Source organism: Ochotona princeps, chromosome 3 (genome assembly GCF_030435755.1).
Source record: "Ochotona princeps isolate mOchPri1 chromosome 3, mOchPri1.hap1, whole genome shotgun sequence".
In the NCBI taxonomy this organism is placed as follows: Eukaryota; Metazoa; Chordata; class Mammalia; order Lagomorpha; family Ochotonidae; genus Ochotona; species Ochotona princeps.
The window spans coordinates 38,145,139-38,170,144 of NC_080834.1; the positions used below are offsets into that span (position 1 = coordinate 38,145,139).

Genomic DNA, 25,006 nt, shown 5'->3' on the forward strand with positions numbered 1-25,006 from the left:
CCAAGCCCAGGCACACAGCAAGTGGCAAGACTTCCATTGTAAGGTGGTAGTTTTGAGAAAGTGAGTTCAGAATTGTCCCCAAGGGTCTTTTTCCCAAGCCAGTACCTGTGGAGATCCATGGCTCCATGCTCGGACATGTGGTCCCAGTGCACATCACCTGTCCTGGATGACAGCTCATAGCAGTGTGGGGCGTTGGTTCTATCCCAGTGCTGTACCTGGATTGACAGACTATGGACTCTGGATGTGCTCAAGAATTGTAGAACTAGAGGCCACGGAACTAGGTAGAAGTTTGCAAAGACTGACTGCTTTTCCAAAGACACTTCCCCAATTCAAGCTGAAAGCCAACTGTAGGGAGAAAACTGGGGTTGGGGCACCCTCTAGTGCTGAAATAATGATTACACGTCAACAGCAGACTTAGTAAATCTCAACTTTGTGCTCCATCCAGCGTTGAAATAGCAGAGGTGTTCTCAAAGAAAATAAAATCAGCTGCTTAAAATGTCTGGAAAGACAGCCATAAAGCCAGATTACGAAGTTTTGGAAAGTTAATAAACCTTCAATTCACTGATTACTTTGTACACCACAATCATCCAGAACTTTCAGCGAATCACAACTTCATCTTTGGGTATAAAATTTCAGAAACCAATTAGCAGGTGAAATCAAGAAAATCCTTGAATAAAAAAATAAAAATAATAGTTTACATAAAACTCAGGGAACTTTAAGAGGACACAGAAAAACGGTTCAATAATTTAACAGACTTAATAGAAACTAAAGTACTTTTAAACCTAAAAGAAACCTTTAGCTAAAAAGTACACCAAATAAAATTTACAATGAGCTATTAGGCATCATCAGAAGCAGATATCACATGGAAAAAAAGAATTAATGTGCTTAAGGATAGGCATTTAAAAATACACAATCAAGAGGAATAGAGAAAGCTTATAGGAATGTGGGTACAACCTTAGAGAACAAATATCCGAGTTACCAAAGCTCAGGATGGACTTGAGAAGATCAAAGCGGCAAAAAAAAAGCATATTTATAGAGACAATGACACAACTTTTCCCTAACTTAGAGAAGGTTGGAAATCAGTCAGAATCATCTTAAGCAGGTTTACATCAAGCCACAATCAATCTCCCAAAGTTAAAGAGAGATTTCTCAAAGCTTGCAGAGAAAAGACACATCTGGCTGGATCTTTACCCTCTTTTTCTGTGATTTTTTGTCTCTTTTACTTTAAGAAAATGCATTTTACTTTGTTTAAGAAAAGCAGAATGACTTTTCTTAAACAATAAACCACCTGATACTGCACTTCAAGGAAATAGAAAAACAAGAACAAATCAAATCCAAAATTACTAGAAGGAAACAACTGATAAAACCGAGAGCATAATAAACAGAAGACTAGAAAATGCTCCACATATATGAAATGAATAGATTGTTCTGTGTAAAAAAAAAATTCTAAAAAAATGGGACAAAACTTTCAGCTAAACTAAGAAAGGGAGAAGAAGAAAAACTTCAAATAGTCGGGCCTTGGGTTTGGGGTCAAGTGCCGCTCCTCACAGTGTGGCAGCTGTGGGGGTGCCGCTGCCGGGTCGGACCCAATGCTGGGGGCTCACGCCAAAGACACTGCCGCAAGGCAGTGAATGAGTCCTCGGCCTCACCCAGGACCCAAGAGAGCTCTTTCCTCAGGGTAAGTGCGCCATGAGGGAACTTGGGAACTGGATTAAAATTCCTAGCTCCAGCCAGCTGCTAATATCTTGTGACTAGGTGAGTTTGGGAGGGGTTCGGGCCTTGGGTTTGGGGGCAAGTGCCACTCCTCATAGTGTGGCAGCTGTGCGGGGTGCCCCTGCCGGGTCGGACCCAATGCTGGGGGCTCACGCCAAAGACACTGCCTCAAGGCAATGAAAGAGTCCTCAGCCTCACCCAGGACCCAAGAGAGCTCTTTCCTCAGGGTAAGTGCGCCGTGTGGTGCCAGGCTTTGCCTGCTGGCCGCCTGGCGGCCTGCTCTGGGGTTTTTTAAGATATGTTTGCTGCCTGGGGACACCCATGACTAAGTCCAATTTTAGTGTAGGTGAGTAGTGAATCTTGGGTGATTCCCAGTGACAGGGTCATGGAAGTTTTAGGAATGCGTGGGGACTGAGACCTGTTGGTTTGGAGGGAAGTACCCAGGAGACAATTACAGTTAGTCAGATACACCAACCCAATTCGGAATACAGAAATGGCCTGTTTGCCTAGAACATCACTGATCGTCACACACCAGCCCACACCAATACTATGGATGTGAGCCTCATTGACAGTGATGGGTATCATTACCCAACTGTTTGGTGGAGTGGTGGAGTGGTCACATTTGGCAGGGTCAAGACTGTATCCAGCACGCGAGAGAACTTGGTCTGGGGGTAGACTATGGGGTTGTGTGGGCCCAACCCTGTGGAAATACAAGTTCCCCTAGTTGGACACCCTAACAGGGTTGAGGTTCCCACCAAGGGGTGCATGTGCTGGAATGGGGGCTGCGTTCTATCTAGGAAACAGCTGCAGTCACCCGAGGCACTAGTGTGGGCTGGGATTGGATGCACCAGGCCAGTTCAGACCCCAACACCATCTGGTGTCATGGAGAACCAGGGTAGATGTGGGACTGACTAGGTTGGGTCTCAACCCCCTACTGAGCCATGTGTGAGCTCTATGTGGGTATGGACGAGCCATGGCTGGGCTGAAACATCCAACAACAAGAACCAGAATGGGGTGAAAGCCAGCCAGGAAAAGCCACTGTTCCTGCTAGGATATGAGGTGAACTGAGTAGGGCTGGCTCAAGGACACCCTGGTATGCACAAAATCTGGCATTGGGAGGGATTCTGATGGAGGAGCCTGGGCAACTCCTCTGGCAGGACACAGTCCCTGCAGGTAAGCACAAGAAGCATGATAGGAAACAGCCCAGAATAGGCCATGGAAAGTTTCCCACTGGCACACATTCGGCATAGGTCGGGGCAGACCAGGCTGAATCAGTTCATGTCATCCACTGGCAAATCCAAACACCAGAACAGAGTGTGGGTTGAGCCGGGTTTGGTTGCAACAAAACCAGTACACATTATGGAACGCCAGGGTGAGGTTGCCTGTACTGGATTTGACTGCAGCACCCAACCAGCACACGTGAGATCCAGGAAGGGAGGGACAGAGCTGGCAGGGGGATTAAGGGGCTGGTCCCCTCGCCAGACAGCTACTCCCACTGGAGAATGTGGGCTGGGATGAGGACAGACCAGACTAAGCAAGGCTGCAACACGTGTGCGCTGCATGTGGACTAGATCAGGGAAAATCCAGGCTGGGCTGATTATTCCTGTGGGTGCAAGCATAAATTGGAGCGGGTGAGGGATGTTTGGGCTTGGCCGCAGCATCAGCTGGCAGAAGCTGGCACTGGGGACTAATTCTGTCAAGTCAAATCACAGAACCACCTAAAGAGTGCATAAACCGGGACTGAGAGAGACCTGGGAGGGAAAAAGTGGGTTCCCCCTTCCTGGGTCACTAGTCCCGCGGGAGGGCATGAAAACTAGGATGGGGGCTGGGGTGGCTAGACAGAGAGGCACTCAACAACATCCGTGAGGGCTAGATGGTTGAGTTGGTTAGATGCAACTAAGCTTTAATACCCATTGACAAGTACAAGAGCCAAATAGGATGTGGGACAGACTGGACTAGACTGCTATACATACTGGCAAACCAGGGTAGGGGGCGGGCCTGGTGGGGGTTATTGTGGGTCGCCCCGACTAGGATGCAGCTCTCACTGGTTGATGTAAGGGCCGAGTATGTGCTGGGCAGAACCAGACTGGACTACAACACCCATTGGTTCCAGTGCAACTCGGGACTGAAAACAGAACCAACCCAGCAATTGCAACCACCAGCTGATCGAGGTGATGGACTGTGCCGGGCCCTGTGCTTGCTAGAACATACAAGAATCTGGTATGGGAATACCTCAATGTTTCTTTGGAGATCTCCCCAATCGAACTGCTGGACTCAGAACTCTAACCAGGAAAGGACAGAACAGGTCAATCATTCATCTCAGCTATATGTTGGCAGCGAAATATGGGGCAAACGGAGACTTTATAATGGACCATATCAATCAGTGGATGACCTCATCGAGCGAAACTGGCAGCGATTCATAACTGGAGAACTATTAAAACCACTTGAGCAAATATCTCAGAGCATGCTCCACATCTGGGACTTGGGGTGGGCGGGAAACCAGGTGGGGCTTCTCCCTCAATATCCCCCTTTACCTCAGATACATGATGGAAACAATATGGACATAATGGTATTACCCACTTCCCTATACCCCCGAACCTTTTTTTTTAACTGCAATTAACTATGTAAAGATTGTCAACAACAATACAATAAAATAAAATAAAAATAAAAAAAGTAAAAATGAAAAAAATGAATGAGAGACGTGGCACCTAAATTCTGTGCTAGTAGGAAGAGATCTAAGAAAAAATACGATGGGGTCATTATAAAATGTATTTAAGAAAACAGCTTCATGAAAGAGATTGGGGAAAAAGTCAATGAACATAGGGAAGAAAACATACATGTTTTACAGGTAACTACCTCAGTGTAACTCTACACTAGAGCTTAAAGTGAGTCCTATACCAGTTAGTTACGTACGCACTTTGTGTACTCAATGAACCAAACTCAGATGATGTGATCCAGTTACGGTTTGGTGTTTACTCTCTTAGATGCCCCTCCTGAAAACACTTGCTGGTAGTAGTGCAAGAAGATCTCACAATTTTGTCATTGTTGTTAGCTACAAGAAAATAGATATTCAACACACAGAACACAATATGTTTTAAATAAAAACAATTTTTGAAAATTGAATATTTTCACATAAAATCTAGCAGCTTGTCTTTAGAGAATTCAAAGCTCGGTCAACCCTGGAATAGAACTGCAGCACATGACAACAGTAGAGTAGCACCTGCCCTTTTGGACAAGGTGAGGCTTCTCTGGGATCCTACTTGTCCCATTTCGTGAATTGTATTAACCTCATCTGCTTGATCTCAAGATCTCTGGATCATTCCACCCAGACTCCTGCCGCTCACTGTGTAAGATACAGATTTTGTTTCCAGAGATGAAGGCAGGCGCACAGAAAGCTTTAGACTTGCTACTCCCTATGGCCTGTACTTGGCATCCTTGTGTACTCATCTGGGTGGTCCCAAGTAACAGGGCAGACTGTTTCCCAACCTTTCTCCCTCCTCAGCCTGTTCTTAAGGGCAGCTCAGCCAGGATTTCTACCTTTGGATTTCTCTAGGAGAAAATAGGACTTCTTACTCCACACAGACCCTGCTCCCAAATTCTTGGAAATGGATATTATCTTCATCCCAAAATTGTTTCGTACTTGCCCCCCAAAACCACAGAAGGGAGCATATATGTCTCTACAGCTCAGACAGATCCAGTCAGCAACGAGGTGGGAGTTCCCTCTCCCCCCACATGATTATCACTTGCCTATTCCCTGGGGCTGGTCCCAAAGCCCTGAGACCAAGCAGGTGAGATGTAATCACACAACAGGATGAGCATCACTCTGAGGGCTTCTCTTGGAGGTCCTTCACTTGATTGGTGTGAACAGAAGCTCCTCTCCCATAGAACTTCTACTCTCGGAAATTCACCTGAAAGAATATAGCCTCTCAATGCATTACGGGTTTTCTCTTACATAGTCTAGAGAGTAAAGATGGTCCAGCCTGAAGTCCAAATCGACCACTGCCTTAAGTCTTGGGTTTACCTTTGTTGATATGATTCTTAAATATGTCCTTAACTTGGAGGCATAGGCTAAAATCCTAAGACCACAAAGCCCTCAGGACAGCCCAATTACATATTAAAAAGTTCCTCCATTTATCAGTGTTAGACATTCTATTCAATTTTGTCCAGTAGAGCTTTCTGTGGTGATGAAATACTGAAGGTCTAAGCTGTACAACATGCACAGAGCTATTGAGCACCTGAAATGCAACCAATGAGACTGATCAATTACATTTTTAATATTATTTAATTTTCATTCATAGAAAACAAAATAACAAAGTGGATAATGGATACTGTATTTGGATGCTATCATCCTATATAATAAGAGTTAACTGAACCTTCTGAAAAGAATTTCTCCAGCATATCACTGAATTTTTAGTACAACCATGCAAGACCTGCTTTGACTTAAAATTTAGGTTAAAAAAATAACTTGTGAGACATCACCAGCTGAAACTATACTACCTCCTCTAGTTCTTCGTTCAAAATCACCTCATCAGCAAGCTCCTCTAATCCACTTAAAATTGCAATCCCACCCTCTTCGTTTGCTTTTCTTTAAAAAAAAAAGTCACTTTTTATTTTAAAGCAGAAAGGCAGAAAGAAGGTAGCAGAAATCCTCCCTACGCTGATTCTCTCTGTCTCCACTCACAATTTTCATGGGTAGGCCAGGCCAAATCCATGAGCAGGAACTACACTCTGGCCTCCCACACTGAGTGGCAGGAACCATCATCTGCTACCCCCACACATACACATTAGCAGAGATCTGCAATTGGAGGCAGAGTTGTCCACCTCAGGCTTATTTTTTCTTATCTTACTTTTCACTATCTGAATATATCATACATTTTCTGGGACTTGTTTTCCCTTTACCTCAGTTGGAACATAAACTCAGAGCAGCAGTCGAGATACTGTCTAGATCGGGCAGCTCTTGTTCCTTGTTCTGCTGAATCCCTTCTGAGGATTTATAAATGAAGATGATTGAAAGCCGACTTTATAGCTTTTGCAGAGAACACAAAGAGGGATGACATGAGGCTGATCTACAACATCAGATTGGACAATGTTAGATCAAAGACCTAAATGTACGGGAAACACTTGAAGACACTGGTATAGGGATGTCTTCTTGGATAAGACCCCCAAAAGACACTCAACAGAAGCAAAATTAAACAATTGGGATTACATCAAGCTCAGAAGCTTTTGCACAAAGAAACATCAATAGAGTGAAGAGACATCTGACAGAGTGGGATAAACTACCTCTCCAACAAAGAAGTAATATTTTTGATAGATCAGTAACTTAAAAAATCAACAACAATAGCAAAACAACCATTCCAGATGGTAAGCAGGCAAAGGAAGTCAAAAGAAGTTCTCAAAAGAAATACAAATGGCCAACAAACTTGGGAAACAATGCTCAACATGACAAGTCATTCAGGAAGTACAAATCAATGGACTGTCCCCTCACTCCTGTCAGCATGGCTAAAGTGTGAAAACACAGGGAGTAGCAAATGCTGGTGAAGATGTGACCAAAGGGGAACATGTATACACTGTGAAGGGGAATGTAAATTAGTGAAGCCAATGTCAAAAGCCGTCTGCAGATTCCTTTCAAAGGAGTAAACACGCCATACAATCCAGTAATCCCACTACTGAATATGCCGCAAAGATTCGAACACTGGGGGTTAGACACCTGCACCACCCTGTTTATAGCAGCACTCTTCACAAGAGCCAACATTTGGAATCAACCAGGATGAGTGAACAAAGAACACACAGTGTATATGCACAATGGAATATTATTGAGCTATAACAAAGAACAGAATTCTACCATTTGATGGGGGACATCATATTGAGTAAAAAATAACTCAGATCCAGAAAGAAAATAGGGCACGTTCTCCATTATGTATGGGGGCTAAAATTTACATAGACAACTCTGGCTATAAAAGCATCACCAATCCCTTCTCAGGGAAGCAGTTTCTTTAGGAGACTAGACCCTTCCATTGCCTCCTTTAATTATCACAAGTAATCACTTCTCTCCTCCGCCTTTTGGCTAAAATCAAGTGTGATTATTACAAGTTAAAACACAAACAAAAAAAATCTTCCCTCCAAGAAATTCTTGCTTAAGGCTAATTAACTCCAAGTGAATGGAGCCTCCTGTGGTAGGCCAGGTTAATTCATACAGCAATGATGATAATCTAGGTGAGAGGAGTTAAGTCAGCTGTGAATTGGATGGCTACTCTGGCTTCTGGTGCCCCACCCACTGAGAATGAATCCCTGGGGAGTCCCAAATGCCCTCCTTGGGCCTTTGTAAAGGTTCAGTGCATACCTTTAAGCACAAAGACACTGTGACCCTAGCACAAAGGTGCAGGCTGCCTCTCACAGGAATAAAGCAATCCCTGTGGAGGTCTCCTAAATTGAATTAGGCCAATGTCAAGAGTCTAAGGTCCCACTAAGAATGAGACACAAACACAAGATTATCATAGCATCTATGCCACGTATTTTGAAACAAAGTAGATCTTCAGTCATTAGAGCAGTTATCCTAGAAGAAACCACAATCCCAAAGCACAACACTTAAAGAACCCACTGGCCATGAAAGACTTAGTGTTACCTGAAACAAGTAGATCGAATATCCTTGGATCAGTTTCCCCCTGATATTTACCAGTCAACATTCACTTTCTGAAATCAACTAGCACACTTGAACACTGCCAGGCACTTAGAGGAGTCAAGGCATGAAATAACCATGGATGTCTTCTCCAAGCCAGCAGTACAGCAGTCTTACAAGAAAAGGCCCAGTGGTCAAAAACCCTGAGCAGGGCAGGCAGCTCGAGGTGGCCCTGTGTGGCTCACAAGCGAAAAAGACATTTCAGAGGCCTGCGCTGTGGTACAGTACGCTAATCCTCCATCTATGCTGCCAGCATCCCATGACTGCTGGTTTGTGTCCCAGCTGCTCCACTTTCCATACACCACCCTTTATGGCCTGGGAAACCAATGGAGCATGACCCAAAGCCTTGGGACCGTGCACCCACATGAGAGACACAGAGGAAGTTCCTGGCTTTGGTCTTTGGTTCAGGTCAGCTCCTACCATTGTGGCCAACCAGGGAGTGAACCAGTGGACGAAAGATCTCTCTGTCGCTCTTCTCTCTGTAAATCTGCCTTTCAAATAAAAACCAAATAAGTTTTAAAAATAAAAAGGACACTTCTTCACATGCTATTTTAGTGCCACCAGGAAAAATAATGAGCCCAATGTGCTACAGTGTTTAGATGAATCTGGTTCTTACTGGGTAGTGCTAGGACAGTATAACCCAGGCCATGTGGCTTGCCCAAAACTCCATTCTAGCCTAAGGAGCAAACAGTGGAGACACAGCCTTGGAACCACACGGCCCTTCTACAGCTGACTCTGTAATGCTTAAACCCACAGAGACGAGAAACCATTGCTAAGAGAGAACTTGCCTAGACCTTGCAGCGGAATGACTGCTGGCTAAGGCGGGGAGGATGCATGTGCACTGGAATGTGAACTGGAAGCCCCTAGAGGGAGCCCTTACTCAATCAGTCCAGAGTGTCCCTGTCAGACATGCGCTGGAAAGAACTGAAAACATCCATCCTAGGGGGAAGTCGTCCCTAGAAAGAAGCAACACACAAGGCCAAAAGCAAGACTTACCCAGAGAGTTGAAGATCGTGGGCTATTTGCACACTGGCACCGTGGCAAGCTGAAACCAAGAGCTTGTGCAGAGAGCAGTGAACTTCTGCTGTAGGCTCGGATAGCATTAGCTACTGAGTTCACAGCATAGTTTTGTCTGGAATAAATGAAACGGCTGGGAATCAGTTGATGTTGAAACAAGCAATGTGGGGTCACAGCTGTAATAATTTTCGTGACTCCCACCTCAGATTCGATGGTTAGATCTTGGACCTAGTTCCTGTGGTGGCCTGCACAACTGTCACTCTCACTGCCTGTGGCAGATAATGCTGGCTACAGGTTAAGCAAGAACTTGGGACAAGCGGATGGCAGCCTGAAACAGTAGGAAGCAAGACCCGCACCTGTCACATTATACAAAAACAACCTGTAAATGGATCAAGGACCTAAATCTACACCCAGAAACCATCAAACTATTAAGGGAAAACATAGGAAGCACACTCCAAGATATAGGAACAGGGAACGACTTCTTAGAAAAGACACCAAAAGCAAAGGCAATCAAAGCCCAAACAAGCAAACGGGACTACATCAAACTAAGAAGCTTCTGCACAGCAAAGGAAACAATTAACAAAGTGAAGAAGCAACCAATGAAATGGGAGAAAACCTTTGCACACTGCACAACTGATAGGGGACTAATATCCAGGATTTATAAAGAGCTTCAGAAGCCCAGGAATAGTAAAACAAACAAACATACAAACAACCAACTAAAACCCTGTGAAGAAATGGGCAAAGGAAACCTTTTATATATTTCTTACAAGATCAAATTTAAATGGCTTAACAGACATATGAAAAGATGCTCAGGCTCCCTAGCTCCCAGGGAAATACAAATGAAAACCACATTAAGATTCCACCTAACTCGAGTGAGACTGGCCTAGATTCAGAACTCTACCTGCAACACCTGCTGGCATGGATGTGGGAGAGTTACTTCCTTCACTGCCGGTGGGAGTGTAGGCTAGTACAACCACTGTGGAAATCAGCATGGAGAGTGCTAAGAGAACTCCAAATAAACCTGCCATATGACCCAGCTATCCCGCTCCTAGGAATATACCCAAAAGGAGTGAAATCTGTATATGAGAAGGGGATCTGTAATCCTATATTTATAGCAGCACAATCTACAATAGCAAAGACATGGAAACAACACAGACACCCATCCAAAGAGGAGTGGCTAAATAAATTGTGGAACATTTACTCTGGAATACTACTCAGCCATTAAAAAGAATGAAATTAAACCATTTGCAACCAGGTAATTGCAACTAGAGACCATTACACTCAGTGAAATCAGTCAGTCCCAAAAGGACAAACATCATGTATTCTCTCTGATTACGGCAACCTTCATGCACATTTTAAAGTCAGTAATCCTTTCCATACTGTTTTTACTGCAAACCATGGGTTTTGACATTTTTGTTTTCAATTTCACTTCTTCCAAATAGTTTTTCTCTTACCAAATTCTGACGTGACTGGATCATACAGTAGCATCATTTTACCCAAGAAGCTTTTGTGCTTTCTTTTTCACTTTTCATCAAAACATCGGTTATTCAGTAACATGTTACTTAGCTCCATGGCTCTATTTTACCTTTATTCCTGTTGTTGACTTTGTTTCATGGCTTCTCACTTAAGGGAATGCATAGTGATGATGTAAGAAGGCAGATGTGTAGACACGGTGCAGTATGCAACTCTGCTTCAAAGATGGACTTCCAATGACACTGTTGGACAGGTCTTGACAATAGGATGCAGGACTGTCTGCCATTGTCTGTACCAGCAATGTCCGAACATGCTTAAATAACAGAATGATGGACTTGTGACTGCTTATGAAGGACTATACTACTGTAACAATATGGGGAAAACTCAGTCAGGGGTGGGAATTTGGGGAGGGGTAGGGAAATCCCAGACCCTATGGAATTGTATCATAAAATTTCAACAAAAGAAAGGAAGAAAGGGAAAGGGAAGGAAGGAAGGAGAAAAAAGGGAGGGAGGAAGAGAGGAAGGAATCAAGGAAGAAAGGAAGGAGCTTCAAGGCCCAGCATGGTAGCCTAGTGGCTAAAGTCCTTTGCCTTTCATATGCCAGGATCCCATTTAGGCATTGGTTTGTGTCCCAGCTGCTCCACTTCCCATCCAGCCCCCTGCTTGTGGCCTGGGAAAGCAGTCGAGGACGGCCCAAAGCCTTGGGACCCTGCACCTGCATGGGAGACCCGGAAGAGGCTCCTGGCTTTAGATCAGCACAGCTATGGCCCTAACAGACACTTGAGGAGTAAACCAGAAGACAGAAGATCTTTCTGTCTCCCCTCCTCCTTGTGTATCTAACTTTCCAATAAAAACAAAATTTTTAAGTCAGTCAACAATTCATTTTAAAAAAAATTAATACTTCAACCCCACTCCAGAAAATAGAAGCTCTCTGATCAAAGTTGATCTGATTGAGAAACTTGGCCAACCTGGGATCCACTTTTCACGCTATATTGTGCACGATAATTTAATTTTGTTAGTCCTTGTAGAATTAGATGCATGATTTTAATTTGAACTGTTTTCTATAAAAGTTGAGTAGGGGAGGATTTCTAGTTAACTTATGTGTATCACTGGATCACTGGATTTTACAACTAGGCTGCTCTTCATGCATTGGAATTTCCTGTTAGAATTTAACCTGAAGACAGAACCTCTGTCATTTGGCAGTGAAAAAAGAGATAGGAGGGGGGATTCAAGGTGGGAAGTACAGCAAGAAATTAATTTCATCTAAAAATCTAAAATCAATTCCATCTGGTACAGAGTGGCCTTTGCATTTACCAACTAGTACATTGTTGGATTTTTTTTAAGATTTTATTTACTTTTCTCAGAAAGGAAGATTTACAGAGAGGAGATACAGAAAAATCTTTTCACTGGCTCACTCTAGTGGCCGCAATGGCCATAGCTGAGCTCATCCACAGCCAGGAGCTTCTTCCAGGTCTCCCACGCGGGTGCAGAGTTGCAAGTCTCTGGGCTGCCAACTGCTTTCCCAGGCCACCAGCAGGAAGCTGGATGGGAAGTGGAACAGCCGGGACATGAACCAGCGCCTACGTGGGATCCAGGTACATGCAAGGCACAGATTTTCAGCTGCTGGACTATCGTTCAGAACCCATGTTGGATTCATTTTAAAATACATATTTTTTCAAGATTTATTTTTATTTTTATTTGAAAGTCAGATTTACAGAGCGAAGGAGAGACAGAGAGAAACATCTTCCATCTGCTGGTTCACACCACAAGTAGCTGCAACAGTTGGTACTGTGCAGATCCGAAGCCAGGAACCAGGAGCTTCTTCCGGGTCTCCCATGCGGACGCAGGGTCCCAAGGCTTTGGGCCATTCTGCATTGCTTTCCCAGGTCACAAGCAGGTAACTGGAAGGGAAGCAGAACAGACGTAATACTAACCAGTGTCCATATGGGATCCCAGAGGATGCAAGGTGAGCACTTTGGCCACTAGGCTACCACACCAGGCCCAGAACCATTATTAAAACTGCTGAGAGACGGCCCAGTGTGTTACCCTAGTAGCTAAAGTCCTCACCTTGCACATGTCGGGATTCCAGATGGGCCCCGCTTCCCATCCAGCTCCCTGCCTGCAGCCTGAAAGAGCAGTAGAGGACAGCCAAAGCCTGGGACCCTGCACCCACATGGGAGACCTGGAAGAAGATCTGGGCTCCTGGCTTCAGACTGGCTGAGCTCCAGCCATTGTGATTACCTGGGAAGTGAATCGTTGGACAGAAGATCTTCCTGTCTCTCCTCCTCTCTATATACATATCTGCCTTTCCAAAAGGAAAAAAAAATAAGTAAGTAAACTGCTGATGAGCCCAAATATTTACCCGCCATTGACAGTGCCTCGGATTACAGACCGGGGGGGGGGGGGGGGGGGGTGTTGATCCTTGGAAGCAATCACATACAGGTGAGCACAGATCTGCCTCTGGAAACGGCTACCCTCTCCTCTCTCAGGTGAGCAGCCAGGGCTCGGCCAGTAATGTCTGCAGGAACAGGATTTCCCCTGGACATCCTCCTGGTCTCCGTGTCCCGACCTGCCTCAGGAGCTCGGGGGGGGGGGGGGGGGGGGAAGGGTGGCTTTTATCCTGATGAATACATTCGCAGGTAACTCAGCCCTTCCCAGCGTAGCTTCCTCCTCTTCAACAGGTTGTGCTCCTTAGCTGAGGGTAGATCAACTTCACTCCAAGTTTCATCTCTTGCAAGAAGGCCACGGTTTTCACCTGGCCTGCATCAGCAAAGGGAACTATAACCTCTGCCTTTTCATCTCAAAACAGTTCAAAACTCTACGCAGGGAAGGGTGTTACTATTAGCCTCCCTAGGAAACCTGAATAAATACTAATGAACAAGTCTGCCTTGAATCTTTTCGCCTGGCCTTAGGTCATCCATATTAAGTACTTCTAACTACATACTACAGAGCAGTACTTCTGACTACAATTACATACTGGTACAGAAACAGAGAAGAAGATCAATAGAACAGAATAGAAACACCAGAAGGGAGTCAACACATGTAAAGTCAGCTAATCTTTGACAAGAAAACTAAAAGCAATCCAGGCAAAAAGCCTGGACTATTCAACAAATGCTGTTGGGACAACTGAATAACACCTTGCAGAATTAAGAAGCAAGACCCACACCTGTCACATTATACAAAAACAACCTGTAAATGGATCAAGGACCTAAATCTACACCCAGAAACCATCAAACTATTAAAGGAAAACATAGGAAGCACACTCCAAGATATAGGAACAGGGAACGACTTCTTAGAAAAGACACCAAAAGCAAAGGCAATCAAAGCCCAAACAAGCAAACGGGACTACATCAAACTAAGAAGCTTCTGCACAGCAAAGGAAACAATTAACAAAGTGAAGAAGCAACCAATGAAATGGGAGAAAACCTTTGCACACTGCACAACTGATAGGGGACTAATATCCAGGATTTATAAAGAGCTTCAGAAACCCTGGGGCAGCAAAAAAAAAAAAAAAAAAGTACTTCAAAAGTTCATGGAAAGCAGAATTGAAAGACAAGTCCACTTCGAAGAAAACAAAATTCGTGTTAACAAGGGGTCTTCCAAATGCGTATTATGAAAAAACTAGGCATTAATTTCAAAAAAGTCTGAGCCAAAATAAACACCTTGATTCCATTTTTCTCAAAATGCTTTGAAATAACCTAATAATTGTACCTGTAGGTCAGTACATACTGAACACACTGGGACACACAGCAGAAGGGCACTCTGAGGCCAGCCCTCCCTCACACAGCTCAGGCCCCTCCCTCACACAGCTCAGGCCCCTCCCTCACACAGCTCAGGGCCCTCCCCACACAGCTCAGGGCCCTCCCTCACACAGCTCAGGCCCCTCCCCACACAGCTCAGGCCCCTCCCCACACAGCTCAGGCCCCTCCCTCACACAGCTCAGGCCCCTCCCTCACACAGCTCAGGCCCCTCCCCACACAGCTCAGGCCCCTCCCCACACAGCTCAGGCCCCTCCCTCACACAGCTCAGGCCCCTCCCTCACACAGCTCAGGCCCCTCCCTCACACAGCTCAGGGCCCTCCCTCACACAGCTCAGGGCCCTCCACCCAAGTCAAGCTTATTCATGCAAGTTGATTTCTTCCTAGAGATGAGCCTTCTCCCAGTTAAGGTGATAATCTTTGATATTTCTTTGCCTCATCTCCTCTGAATTCAGATATGACATTCTCGTACGTTTCTCCTTGATGCCACCACTGATCTGCTCCAGGCATGACAGACCCATCAGGTGAGTCGATCTTTGTTGGGACCGTGCTGTGTGCTGTCGGCTGTTTGGTAGCATCCCTGGTCTGACAACGGATGCCATGTCCTTCATCTCACCCTCGCTACTTACGGGGCATCTGGGAATTGCCAATGTCTACCAGGGAGCAAACGGAGAATCTCCGCGGATAATCACTACCACTAGAGCAGATGCCCCTGCCCGGGAAGACTGTCAGTGCAGGGCTGAACAGCTGTGCCAAGCCTGCTGAGAAAATGAATGCAGATAGATCTTTAAAAATTAATGACTAGGCCCAGCACAGTAGCCAAGTGGCTAAAGTCCTCGCCTTGCACATTCCAGGACCCCATATGGGTGCGGTAAGTCTCCTGGACACTCCATTTCTCTTCCTACGCCCTGCTTATGGCCTGCCTTGGGACCCTGCATTCGCACTTGAGACCCAGAAGAAGCTCCTGGTTCCTGGCTTCAGATGGGCTCAGCTCTGGCTGTTAAGGACACTTGGAGAGTGAAACAGCAGACAGAAGATCTTTCTCTCCTTCTTTCTGTAAATCTGACTTTCCAATAAAAATAAATAAATCTTTTTTAAAAAAAGAAAAAAAATGACTGACAGATAATCCTCTAATATCCCCTATATCTTTATGCAGACACCGGAAGGAAGTCACACCACAAGCATGACTAGATGAACTCCATACCACCGAAAAGGACACTGAAGAGCTGTGAATAATGAAAGATTTTCTCCTAGCAAAGCTACAGTCACAGTCACTACTGATCCAAAGACCAAAATCAGTAAAGCAGTGTGGGTTGTGAGAATATGGACATGGAATATTCATCTCCACTTAATTAGTAGTAATTTTAGAAGAATTTTATTTGGCTGTCAATTTACCACCAACATCTGATAGTTCTGACACATTTGGGTACGCGAATTAGGAAGAAAATATAAATTAAATACTATGAAAGTATATTTTTAATGAAACAGGGTCTTAATAGGATTTGAATACACAATTTTAGTGGTTTTATTGCATTGTTAGAAAACTGTATTAGGAAAGATATTTAGGAAAGATACAAAAAAAATCAATGTCATTATTTATTTATTTTACAATCAGTATGCCTTTTTTTTTTTTTGACTTTTACCATCATGGCTTTCAATTTTCATTCTACCTAATAGGTTTCAAGAATTGTTTATCACATGCCTTAACAAAACATTTAAAATATTTACAAAGTCAAAATAGATGTTTCATAAATGAAAAACATTTCACCTGAGAATTCATTTTAACATTGCCATGTTGTTGGGTTTTTTTCCAAGTTGTTAACGTGGCTGTGTCCACATGCAAACCTGTGTCATCTACAGCATCAAATATCATTCCTTATTTAAAACTGGATGAGCGTTAAGCTGCAGTAACTTCTTATGAAACTTATATACGGAGAACCAAGATAGTATCCACATTTGCTTTGAATATAATAATTTAACAAATTATTTGCCATAGCTATAGAATTCAAATAAGGGAAGAAATTTTAAGATAATGTTTTTACTGAGTCAGACACAACAGCTTTTAAAAATTTACAAGCACTGAGAAGATGAATTGGTTCACAAAGTAAGGAACAATGATCATGTAAATATGCAATGAAAAATTGAAAACAATAGTTCTAAGATTCTGCATGAAGGAAAAAGGCATACACTGTATACACATAATCCTGTCATTTGTCTTCGGCAGCCGCAAAAAAAAAAAAAAAGAAAGAAAGAATAGTGCCTTGAATTAAATTTTCTTAGAAAAAATCTTCTGTAGAAGTTAATGTTAAGATAGGCATGAATGTGTAATGCTATGCAATATATAGAAAACTTCCCCACTTTGTGGCCAAAAGACAAAGATAAAATATTTTTTATCTGTCCATCTATATTACAACTTGAAAATCATTTAAGTATGAGGTAGTGTAGGTACTTGTATTACATGCTGGCTATTAAAAGTAATGCTAAATGTTAAGAAATATTACACGTGGCCACTAATTAGACAACATTAAAATAAACCCTTAATGCTAAACTGTTTATAGTATAGAGAAATGGAAACCAAGTGTCATAAAAACTAAATTTAAACTCCAGAGACAGCTATGTTTTATCATGACATAGTAGGTAACCATGTTTCAAAGCAAATATTTACAGTAGCAATTAAAAATTAGGAAAAGATGATCTGACATTTTCAGATACATAAACTGATATGACAGACAGCTGAGGTAGGAAATCAAGGGTTCCATTGACTTGAACAAGATTTTACATTTTGTAAACCAGGAAAGTTTCATGTTCTCTTATATTATACTTGAAATTTCAAACTATAAGGATAGAAGAAACAGTTAAGGAAGATATCTAGACCTAGTTCTGGATACAGATAATTATAATTGTTTTGGAGAACGGGATACATTATCACAGAAATATTCTCCCTGAAAAACTGAGTGTACTTTTGACATCCTCCAGAAGATAATCCCAATGAATGTTCTGTTACAACCAAGTCAGTAAGAGATAACACACAAACCACTGAAGGTACAAGCAGTGTCTTTCACACCTACACTTTGATGAAAAAGGGTAACAATTGACAAATTATTGTCAAACACCAAGAGTGGTCCCCACGTACTCTCACAGCGAAGAGCCACTTGCTTCTAGCTCATTCATGTAACGTAGCTGGTGGTCTCCAGGTTAGCCACCCAGGGTCTCACTGGACACAGATGTAGTCTCTAGCGACCTCTCTCTCAGGTGCACGGTCTTGGAGAAATTCAGTGCTTTTTGGCCAAGAGTAAAACAGTGTACTCTCTTGTACACTTTAAAACTAGATTCCGCAAATGCCTCTATTAAGTGTGAATACAGGCTGAATAACCCTTACCTGAAATGGCCGGGACCAAAAAGTGTCTTAGGGTTTGCAAAATTTGCAAATATAACATATATGATATCTTGAGGAGGGAGTCCATTTATGAACTCTTACAGATCTTGTCCAGTAGCTTGAGGGCAACTTTAGACAATGTTTCTAGTGCGCCTGCATTTTGCCAGCAACCCATCACAACGAGGTCAACTGTGAGTATTCCACTTGGGGTCTCATGTCAACACTCAGTTTTGAATTTTGGAACATTTCAAAGATTTCTCAGATTAGGGAAACTCAACTTGTACAAGAAGTTTATTTTTAATTGCTGAGAAGATCCTCAGTTTTTATCTGACTCTTGAGTAAGTCTGTGTTTCCACAAGAGCTATGAATTACTGCAGACTGTTACGAGCTGGGTGTGATCAGAATATATTTCATAACAAGATTAGATAAGACAGAAAAACTGATTTTGCATCTCTTTGTGCCACATCAAACTTAAAAAAGAGTAAGGATTAAACCTGGATTCTAAATGCAAATTCATAGTGCAAGAAGATTGAATTTATCCATTTCTCACAAACCGGCAGAGCTGTTATAGATACAATTTTAACTGCAAATGTTTTTCAAAAGTAAACCACAGGATTTAAAAAACAGGATGAAAAATTAAAGGAATTCCTAGTAAATGTCTGTCATTTCTCTCTTTTGGATGCGCAGTTTTTCTGGCACTGGAAATCTATGTTAGGAATGAAAACAGACCTGTCACTGGAAAGCATCCCCAAACGCCAGCAAGGCCACAGAAGGCTACCAGTGTGTCCACACAGGCAACTCCAACCTGAGTCTCCACTATCAGAAAAGGAAATCCCATCATGGGTCTAAATACAGCAGAGACTGTACAAAGGGGGAAAAAAGGTTGGTGGGGGTGTGACACTTACATATTGCCACGCAGCCGGAAACTGTGCAGCTGAAGTGGAGAAGGGGCAGAAGCCCCAGCCTTCAGGCCAGCCCTGCTTCCAACCCCTTCCCAGTGAGACTCGGGATCACAAAGAAGTCTAGGAAACCTCTCCCCGTCGAGCTGAAGAGCAAAGCTCAAGGATTAAAACAAAACTGCAGCTCTGGGTACACACGTCCATCCAACAAGCTGACCGACTATTTCCTAGTACAACAGAACTCTATTAGCACGGCTCAGGACGAAACTTTCTGTTAAATCAGCATACTGTGAACAGGTCAAATTATTAAACTTCTACAAGCCACTTCTTTGACAGAATCAGAAGACGTTTCCAGCTTTTACATTGCTATCTTTTTTTTTTTTTAAATACTGGGAGGAGCTGTTAACAATAGTTACTTGTTTTTAAAATATAGTTTTCAAAAGGCGTACATTTTCACATGTGATTTGTCAGTACTCAAGAGACAAATCGTTTGTGTCTCCATTCCCATGGGAATTTAGAAGAATTCAGGCATAAGAGAAATTTCTTTATGACAAACTACCAGGGCGGAAAACAACATTGGTAAGTGATAGATAGCCACACTAGTTTTCAAAGCAATACCAAAACTTCCATAGAAAATTGGATGGTTTGAAGGAAATGAATGCAAATTTACTCGTCCGTTGTACACTTGTCAGTCATCTGCTGGCAGAAATCTGAGATGCCACCACTCTGCCGACACTGCTCCTCGGGCCCGGGCTGGGCCTGCTCGGGGCCAGCCGTGGGAGCAGGCTGCAACTCCTGCCCACGCACACCACCAGGCTCACTAGTTCCCCTCCCGCTGGGAGGCAACACACCTAGACGCCCATCAGACAAGATAAAAATGGATGGGAGTACAAGTTCACCATCAGAAGTACTTTTTTCTTTGTCAGAAATCAAGAATGAAAGTGGGCAGTCCGAGGCGGAGTACTTGGCCAGTATCTGTATCTGCTCCTGAGTGAGAGCTGCTTCTTTGCAGACTTGCTGGCAGAGTCCGGTGAGGTTCTGCTTCGTCTCACCCAGAGTGGACAAAATGTGATCTCTTTCCTTCAACAAGCTCTCCTTTTCATTTTGCTGCGAAATGGAACGAAGAGAACATGAAGACCATGTTTATTAGCTCAATCAACACTGCTAAAACGACCGAACATTCACTATCACAATCAATGTCCTCTCGCTAGAACACAAGGAATTTTCAAGTCAAGCCAAGTATCCACTGAAAGCAAAGGTCTAAGGTCCCTTCCCCAAAACTGTGCAGCCAGACTGAACTTCGAATTCACAATTTTTCAGATCTGAGTTAGATAGCATGGATTACAAACAAGATCCCATTAGCAATCTGAGGCAGCTCTCCATTAAACATCTTCACATTCCTATGTAAAACAACAGAATATCAAATAACACACAAAGTGGGATAAAGATAACATACAATCAATTGGATACGTGTTTTGGCCAAAACAGCTTGTGATAAACTTTCAAAGTTTTCAAAGTATTCCAATTTTCAGACTGCAGATAAGTGAGTATGAACTTGACATTTTGGACAAAGGAAATTATAAAAGCATAATTTCAGTGAACTCAATTACTGAGATTCAGATCACGGCAATATTCCACTAACGACCAGCAACTGTTGAGCAGCTCCTCTGCACTAGACACTGTGGTCAATGTCTGCAAATATGCTCTCTCAGCGCATAACACACAAAGATTTGTCAATATTATATTAACAAACAGGACTAAAATTCAACATGTCCAGAAAAAGAATCAGTAAAATGTAAAAATAGGGGGACAAAAGAGGGGTTGTTCAGTGCGAGTTAATTATTATATTTCTTACTATAATTTTGAAATATTACCTCCCTAAGAGAAAGCCTACTATAGAATTTCAAGCTTCCTTTCTGTCTGACTCACTCACGGCTGCTGACACCGTAACTTATCAATTATTATCCAATCTCATCCTTCCTATTCTGTTTGCCAAATGATCAAGTTATTTTAAGATAAAAGTATATAAATCGCTGATAAAAAGATCAAAGGTTTCTCTTGTGCAATTTGCAACAATTCTCTTGGCACATCGAAGGTCCTGTTTTGCTTTCTCTGCAGGATAGTAGGTTCTAAAGAGCTGAGATTGCCAGTTTCTACAGAGACGGGGGATTTCACATTGCTAAAGTATAACTAGCATCCTGCAGAGTCTTTTCTGACCCTAAAACAGCTGAAAGGAACTTCTCATTACATATTTTCAAAACACTCATAATGATTGCATACAAAATATTCTTACAAAATTATGTATGAACCCACTTACTGGTAGTGAAAAAATATTTTAAAGGCAAAAAAAATAAGTTGTACACTTAGATTTGTTCAGGTTTTCATATATTTTGTTTCCAAAAGAAATACGGATAGGTCAAGAATGAGCACTGTATAAGCATGTGGGTGGCATTCTTTTTTGGTATAATCTTTTGATAAAATGAATCTGTGGGGCCTGGTGCAGTAGCCTAGCAGCTAAAGCCCTTGCCTTGCATGTGGCAGGATCACATATGGGCGCTAGTTCATATCCCTATAGCCCCCAATTCCCATCCAGCTCCCTGCCTGTGGCCTGGGAAAGCAGTCGAAGATGGCCCAATGCTCTGGAACCCTGCACCCGCATGGGAGATCCAGAAGAGCCTCCAGGTTTCGGGATCCTGGCTTCAGATTGGTGCAGCACCAGCCACTGCAGCCTCTTGGGGAGTGAATGAGTGCATGGAAGATCTTCCTCTCTGCCTCTCTTCCTCTCTGTATATCTGACTTTGCAATAAAAATAAAATTTTTTAAAATGAATCTGTGGTCACAAAGAGGGGAAGAACAGTACCTAGTACAACGCATCCCAAGAAAAAAAAACATTTAATGCAAGCAGAACGTGTTCCCTCTAAGGCATCTCACAGACCAAGAGAACTCAGGATGTAAATGAAATTTCAAAACTAATAACAAAAATGAGAGAGGACTTTGAGTCACAGCAATATTCAGGCATGGACTGCTCTAACAAAGTCAAGATGAATCTGTTCTAAATAGTAATAGACAAAATTTCAACTGCTAATTGACCTTTTAAATTATATACAATTAGGCAAAATATTAAACTTCCTACCAGAAATTAAAACCACTACTTAACATACCACTGAAGTTGCAAATATTTTATAACTCCCCTTCATTATATAAACATGCATTTGATTTTACCTTCAAGGGACGACATCATTTTTAAGGTATGTCCCCTACTAGGCTTGCTTCCTCATTTCAACTAAAACAAGCGCAACCCTTGAATACTATCATGATGGTTTCTACAAATTAAATGTTCCTGTCAGTTCCTGTGCACTTAACAACAACAACAACAAAAAGATGTATTTATTTGTGAGGTAGAGTTACAGAAAGATATGGAGAGATATTCCATCAGTTGGTTTATTACCCAGAAGGTTGCAGTGGTCAAGACTGGTCAGGCCTAAAGCCAGGAGCTTACCCCCAAGACCTTGGGCCACCTTCTGCTGCTTTTGCAGGAACACTAGAAGAGAACAGGCTGGAAAGTGGAGCAGCAAGGACTTGAACCGGTGTCCATGTGAGATGCCAGTGTCACAGGCAGGGGTGGTTTAACTCACTACACTATGCCACAAGGCTGGCCCTCCGTTGTTGTGCACTGTAACTTCCACATGGTTAAATTGGTTGATGTTTCTATATCACTCCAACTCTAAAACAAAAATCTGCGGTGACAGCAGTCCATTTTACAATCTAATGGTTAAATAAATTCAACTTAATCATACCCTAATATAACCAGTAAAGCCATCTTTCAAACACACATACTACCAATGTTCTATTACGTATTTTTATAACATGCTTTAATTTCCTTTGGAAGTTCTGTGCCTTTAATCACAGATCTATTCAAAAATAAACTTGGCAACCTGTTGCCATTCTACAATGTATGCTGATTAAGCAACTTTACATCTAAATCTGTATTTTGAAGTTAGTATACAATGTTCAAAGATTCATTTTCGAAAATGATTCTAGATACAGCTCACTTAATAAAGACCAAAAGAATGTGACCTCCAAAGATGCAGAGAACAGTGATAATTTATTTTGAGGTAAAATGCATTCACTACTAGAAAACGTCACATACAGCACGAATCACAGGCAACAGAAAACCTTTGAACAGACAGTCCACGGAAACTTGTAAATGGCTCTTAACAACAAGCAAAAATTTTCAATTTTTATAATACGAGGGATTATAAAAGACATTACCAGATAGCAATCCTCATCATCAAGGGAAAAAAAAGGACAACAAATTATTTTCTGAGATCAAATCGCTATGACTGATTCTAACCAAGTGAATTAAAAAACTAATTGGTGGGTCGGAGGACAACAGCAAAGGAGAGAACGAAAACCCTTCTTAAACAGGAATGTCAACCATGAAATGCAAAAGTGTGATGAGAAAACTGGAAAACTCACTTGACTCAAATGTGAAACTCACCGGCGCAAGCTGAAAACCTAACCAAGTAGGAATACAGAGGAACAGGATAGTCACAAAATATCTTCACAGATCACTGACCTACAAGGGCAAGGCTTCACGGATCACAGAACAACTACAAGGACAAAAACGCAACTTTGAAAATGAAGAAATTTGGCAATTACCACAGACCTAAGTGGGACACCCTGATACAGTGTGCCTCGCTAGCTGATGAAATACACAAGACTTAGTGAATGTTTAATCTCAGACTAAATAACTCAAAACATTTTCCAATACATGTGAAATAAAGGGACAAAGGGATGCGTTAAATAAAACCTTGGGGACCCAATCTAACAAATATTAAATGTGGGACATTTTATAAGAAACTTTGCCTTGGCATTTTACAAAGATATTTTTTAAAACAAGGTTAAGACTTGAGGCTCACTTTGAGCACAGTGGGTTAAAAAAGCCACTGTCTGTGCATAGCTTTTCACTGCTCCACATCAAATCCAGCTCGTTGCTAATGTGCCTGGGAAGGAAGGGGAAGACAGCCTACTGCCACCCAAGTGGGAAAACTGTATAGTTTTCGATTCCTGGCTTCAGCCTGGCCCAATCTCTATTGCTGCAGCCACAGGAAGTGAACCAAAGATCGATCTCTCTCTCCCTCTCTCCCTCCCCCCTCCCCCTTCAAATATGGTTGTTGCTTCCTGTTCCAACTGCTCCGCTTCACATCCAGCAGTTTGCAAATGGCTTAGGTTAAGTAGCAGAGTTACAACCCAGCTGTTTGGGCCCCTGCCATTACATGGGAGACCCAAATGAAACTGCAGGCTTTGACAGAGCCCAGCCTTGGGGAGTGAACCAATAACCAGAAGATCTCACTATCCCGCTCTCCCTCCCTCTATGGAACTCTATGAAACAAATGAATAACTTTTTTTACAAAATGGAAAGAAAAATTGTTCCAGAGTAAGAGTGAAAAGGCTTCTCACACACACACACACACACACACAATGACTGGATCCAAGTTTTAGGAGGAAAAAAGCATCTAGGAAAGACATGGGATAATGTAAATAAGGACTAGATAAAATACTTCAGATTTGTTATGTTCTCAGGCATAATAAAGATAACAGATGATGTCTTCTCTAGAAAGCTAGGATGAAGAACCATCATGTGGTATCTCTCAAAAGGTTCAAAATAAAAAGAAAAGGGACAGAGTAGGCAGCCAGTCAAGTAAGCAGGAAAGAAATGACCATGAGGCCAACAGACAGTGGACCGATGACCATCAGACGAGGCTGGAAAAGACAGACCAACAGAGACGGAAAGAAAAAGACCAATGAAGCAAGAGGTGTGGAGGTACCAAGCAGGCAAGGAGACCAGAAGGGCAGAAAGAGAACAAGACAGAGAGAGAAAGAAAACAAACGTGCCAAAATTTAGTGACTGAATTTACATGGGGAATATATGGTTGCTTATTACAGTATTCATTTCACTTCTCTCAAAGCTTCAGATTTTTAGAACAAGGAATGGGGAGAAGAGGAACAAGAAAAAAAACAAAACGAATAACCTGCCTCCCATAAGGCTGTGGGTAATACTTTACTTACCACCTTTGATTTCCTAGTATCTA

At 42.6% G+C, this 25,006-nt stretch overlaps 1 protein-coding gene across 2 annotated transcripts in view; it reads right to left on the bottom strand.

Annotated features, from left to right (window-relative positions):
- Positions 1-19,011: 19,011 nt before the first annotated feature.
- BACH1 (BTB domain and CNC homolog 1) overlaps positions 19,012-25,006 on the bottom strand; it is a 41,627-nt gene continuing 35,632 nt past the window's right edge. For both annotated transcript variants that reach the window (XM_058661720.1, XM_004588589.3), the window contains exon 5: positions 19,012-20,018. In XM_058661720.1, coding sequence (XP_058517703.1) covers positions 19,578-20,018 — 441 coding nt within the window. In that variant the 3' untranslated portion in view covers positions 19,012-19,577. The remainder of the gene's footprint in view (positions 20,019-25,006) is intronic.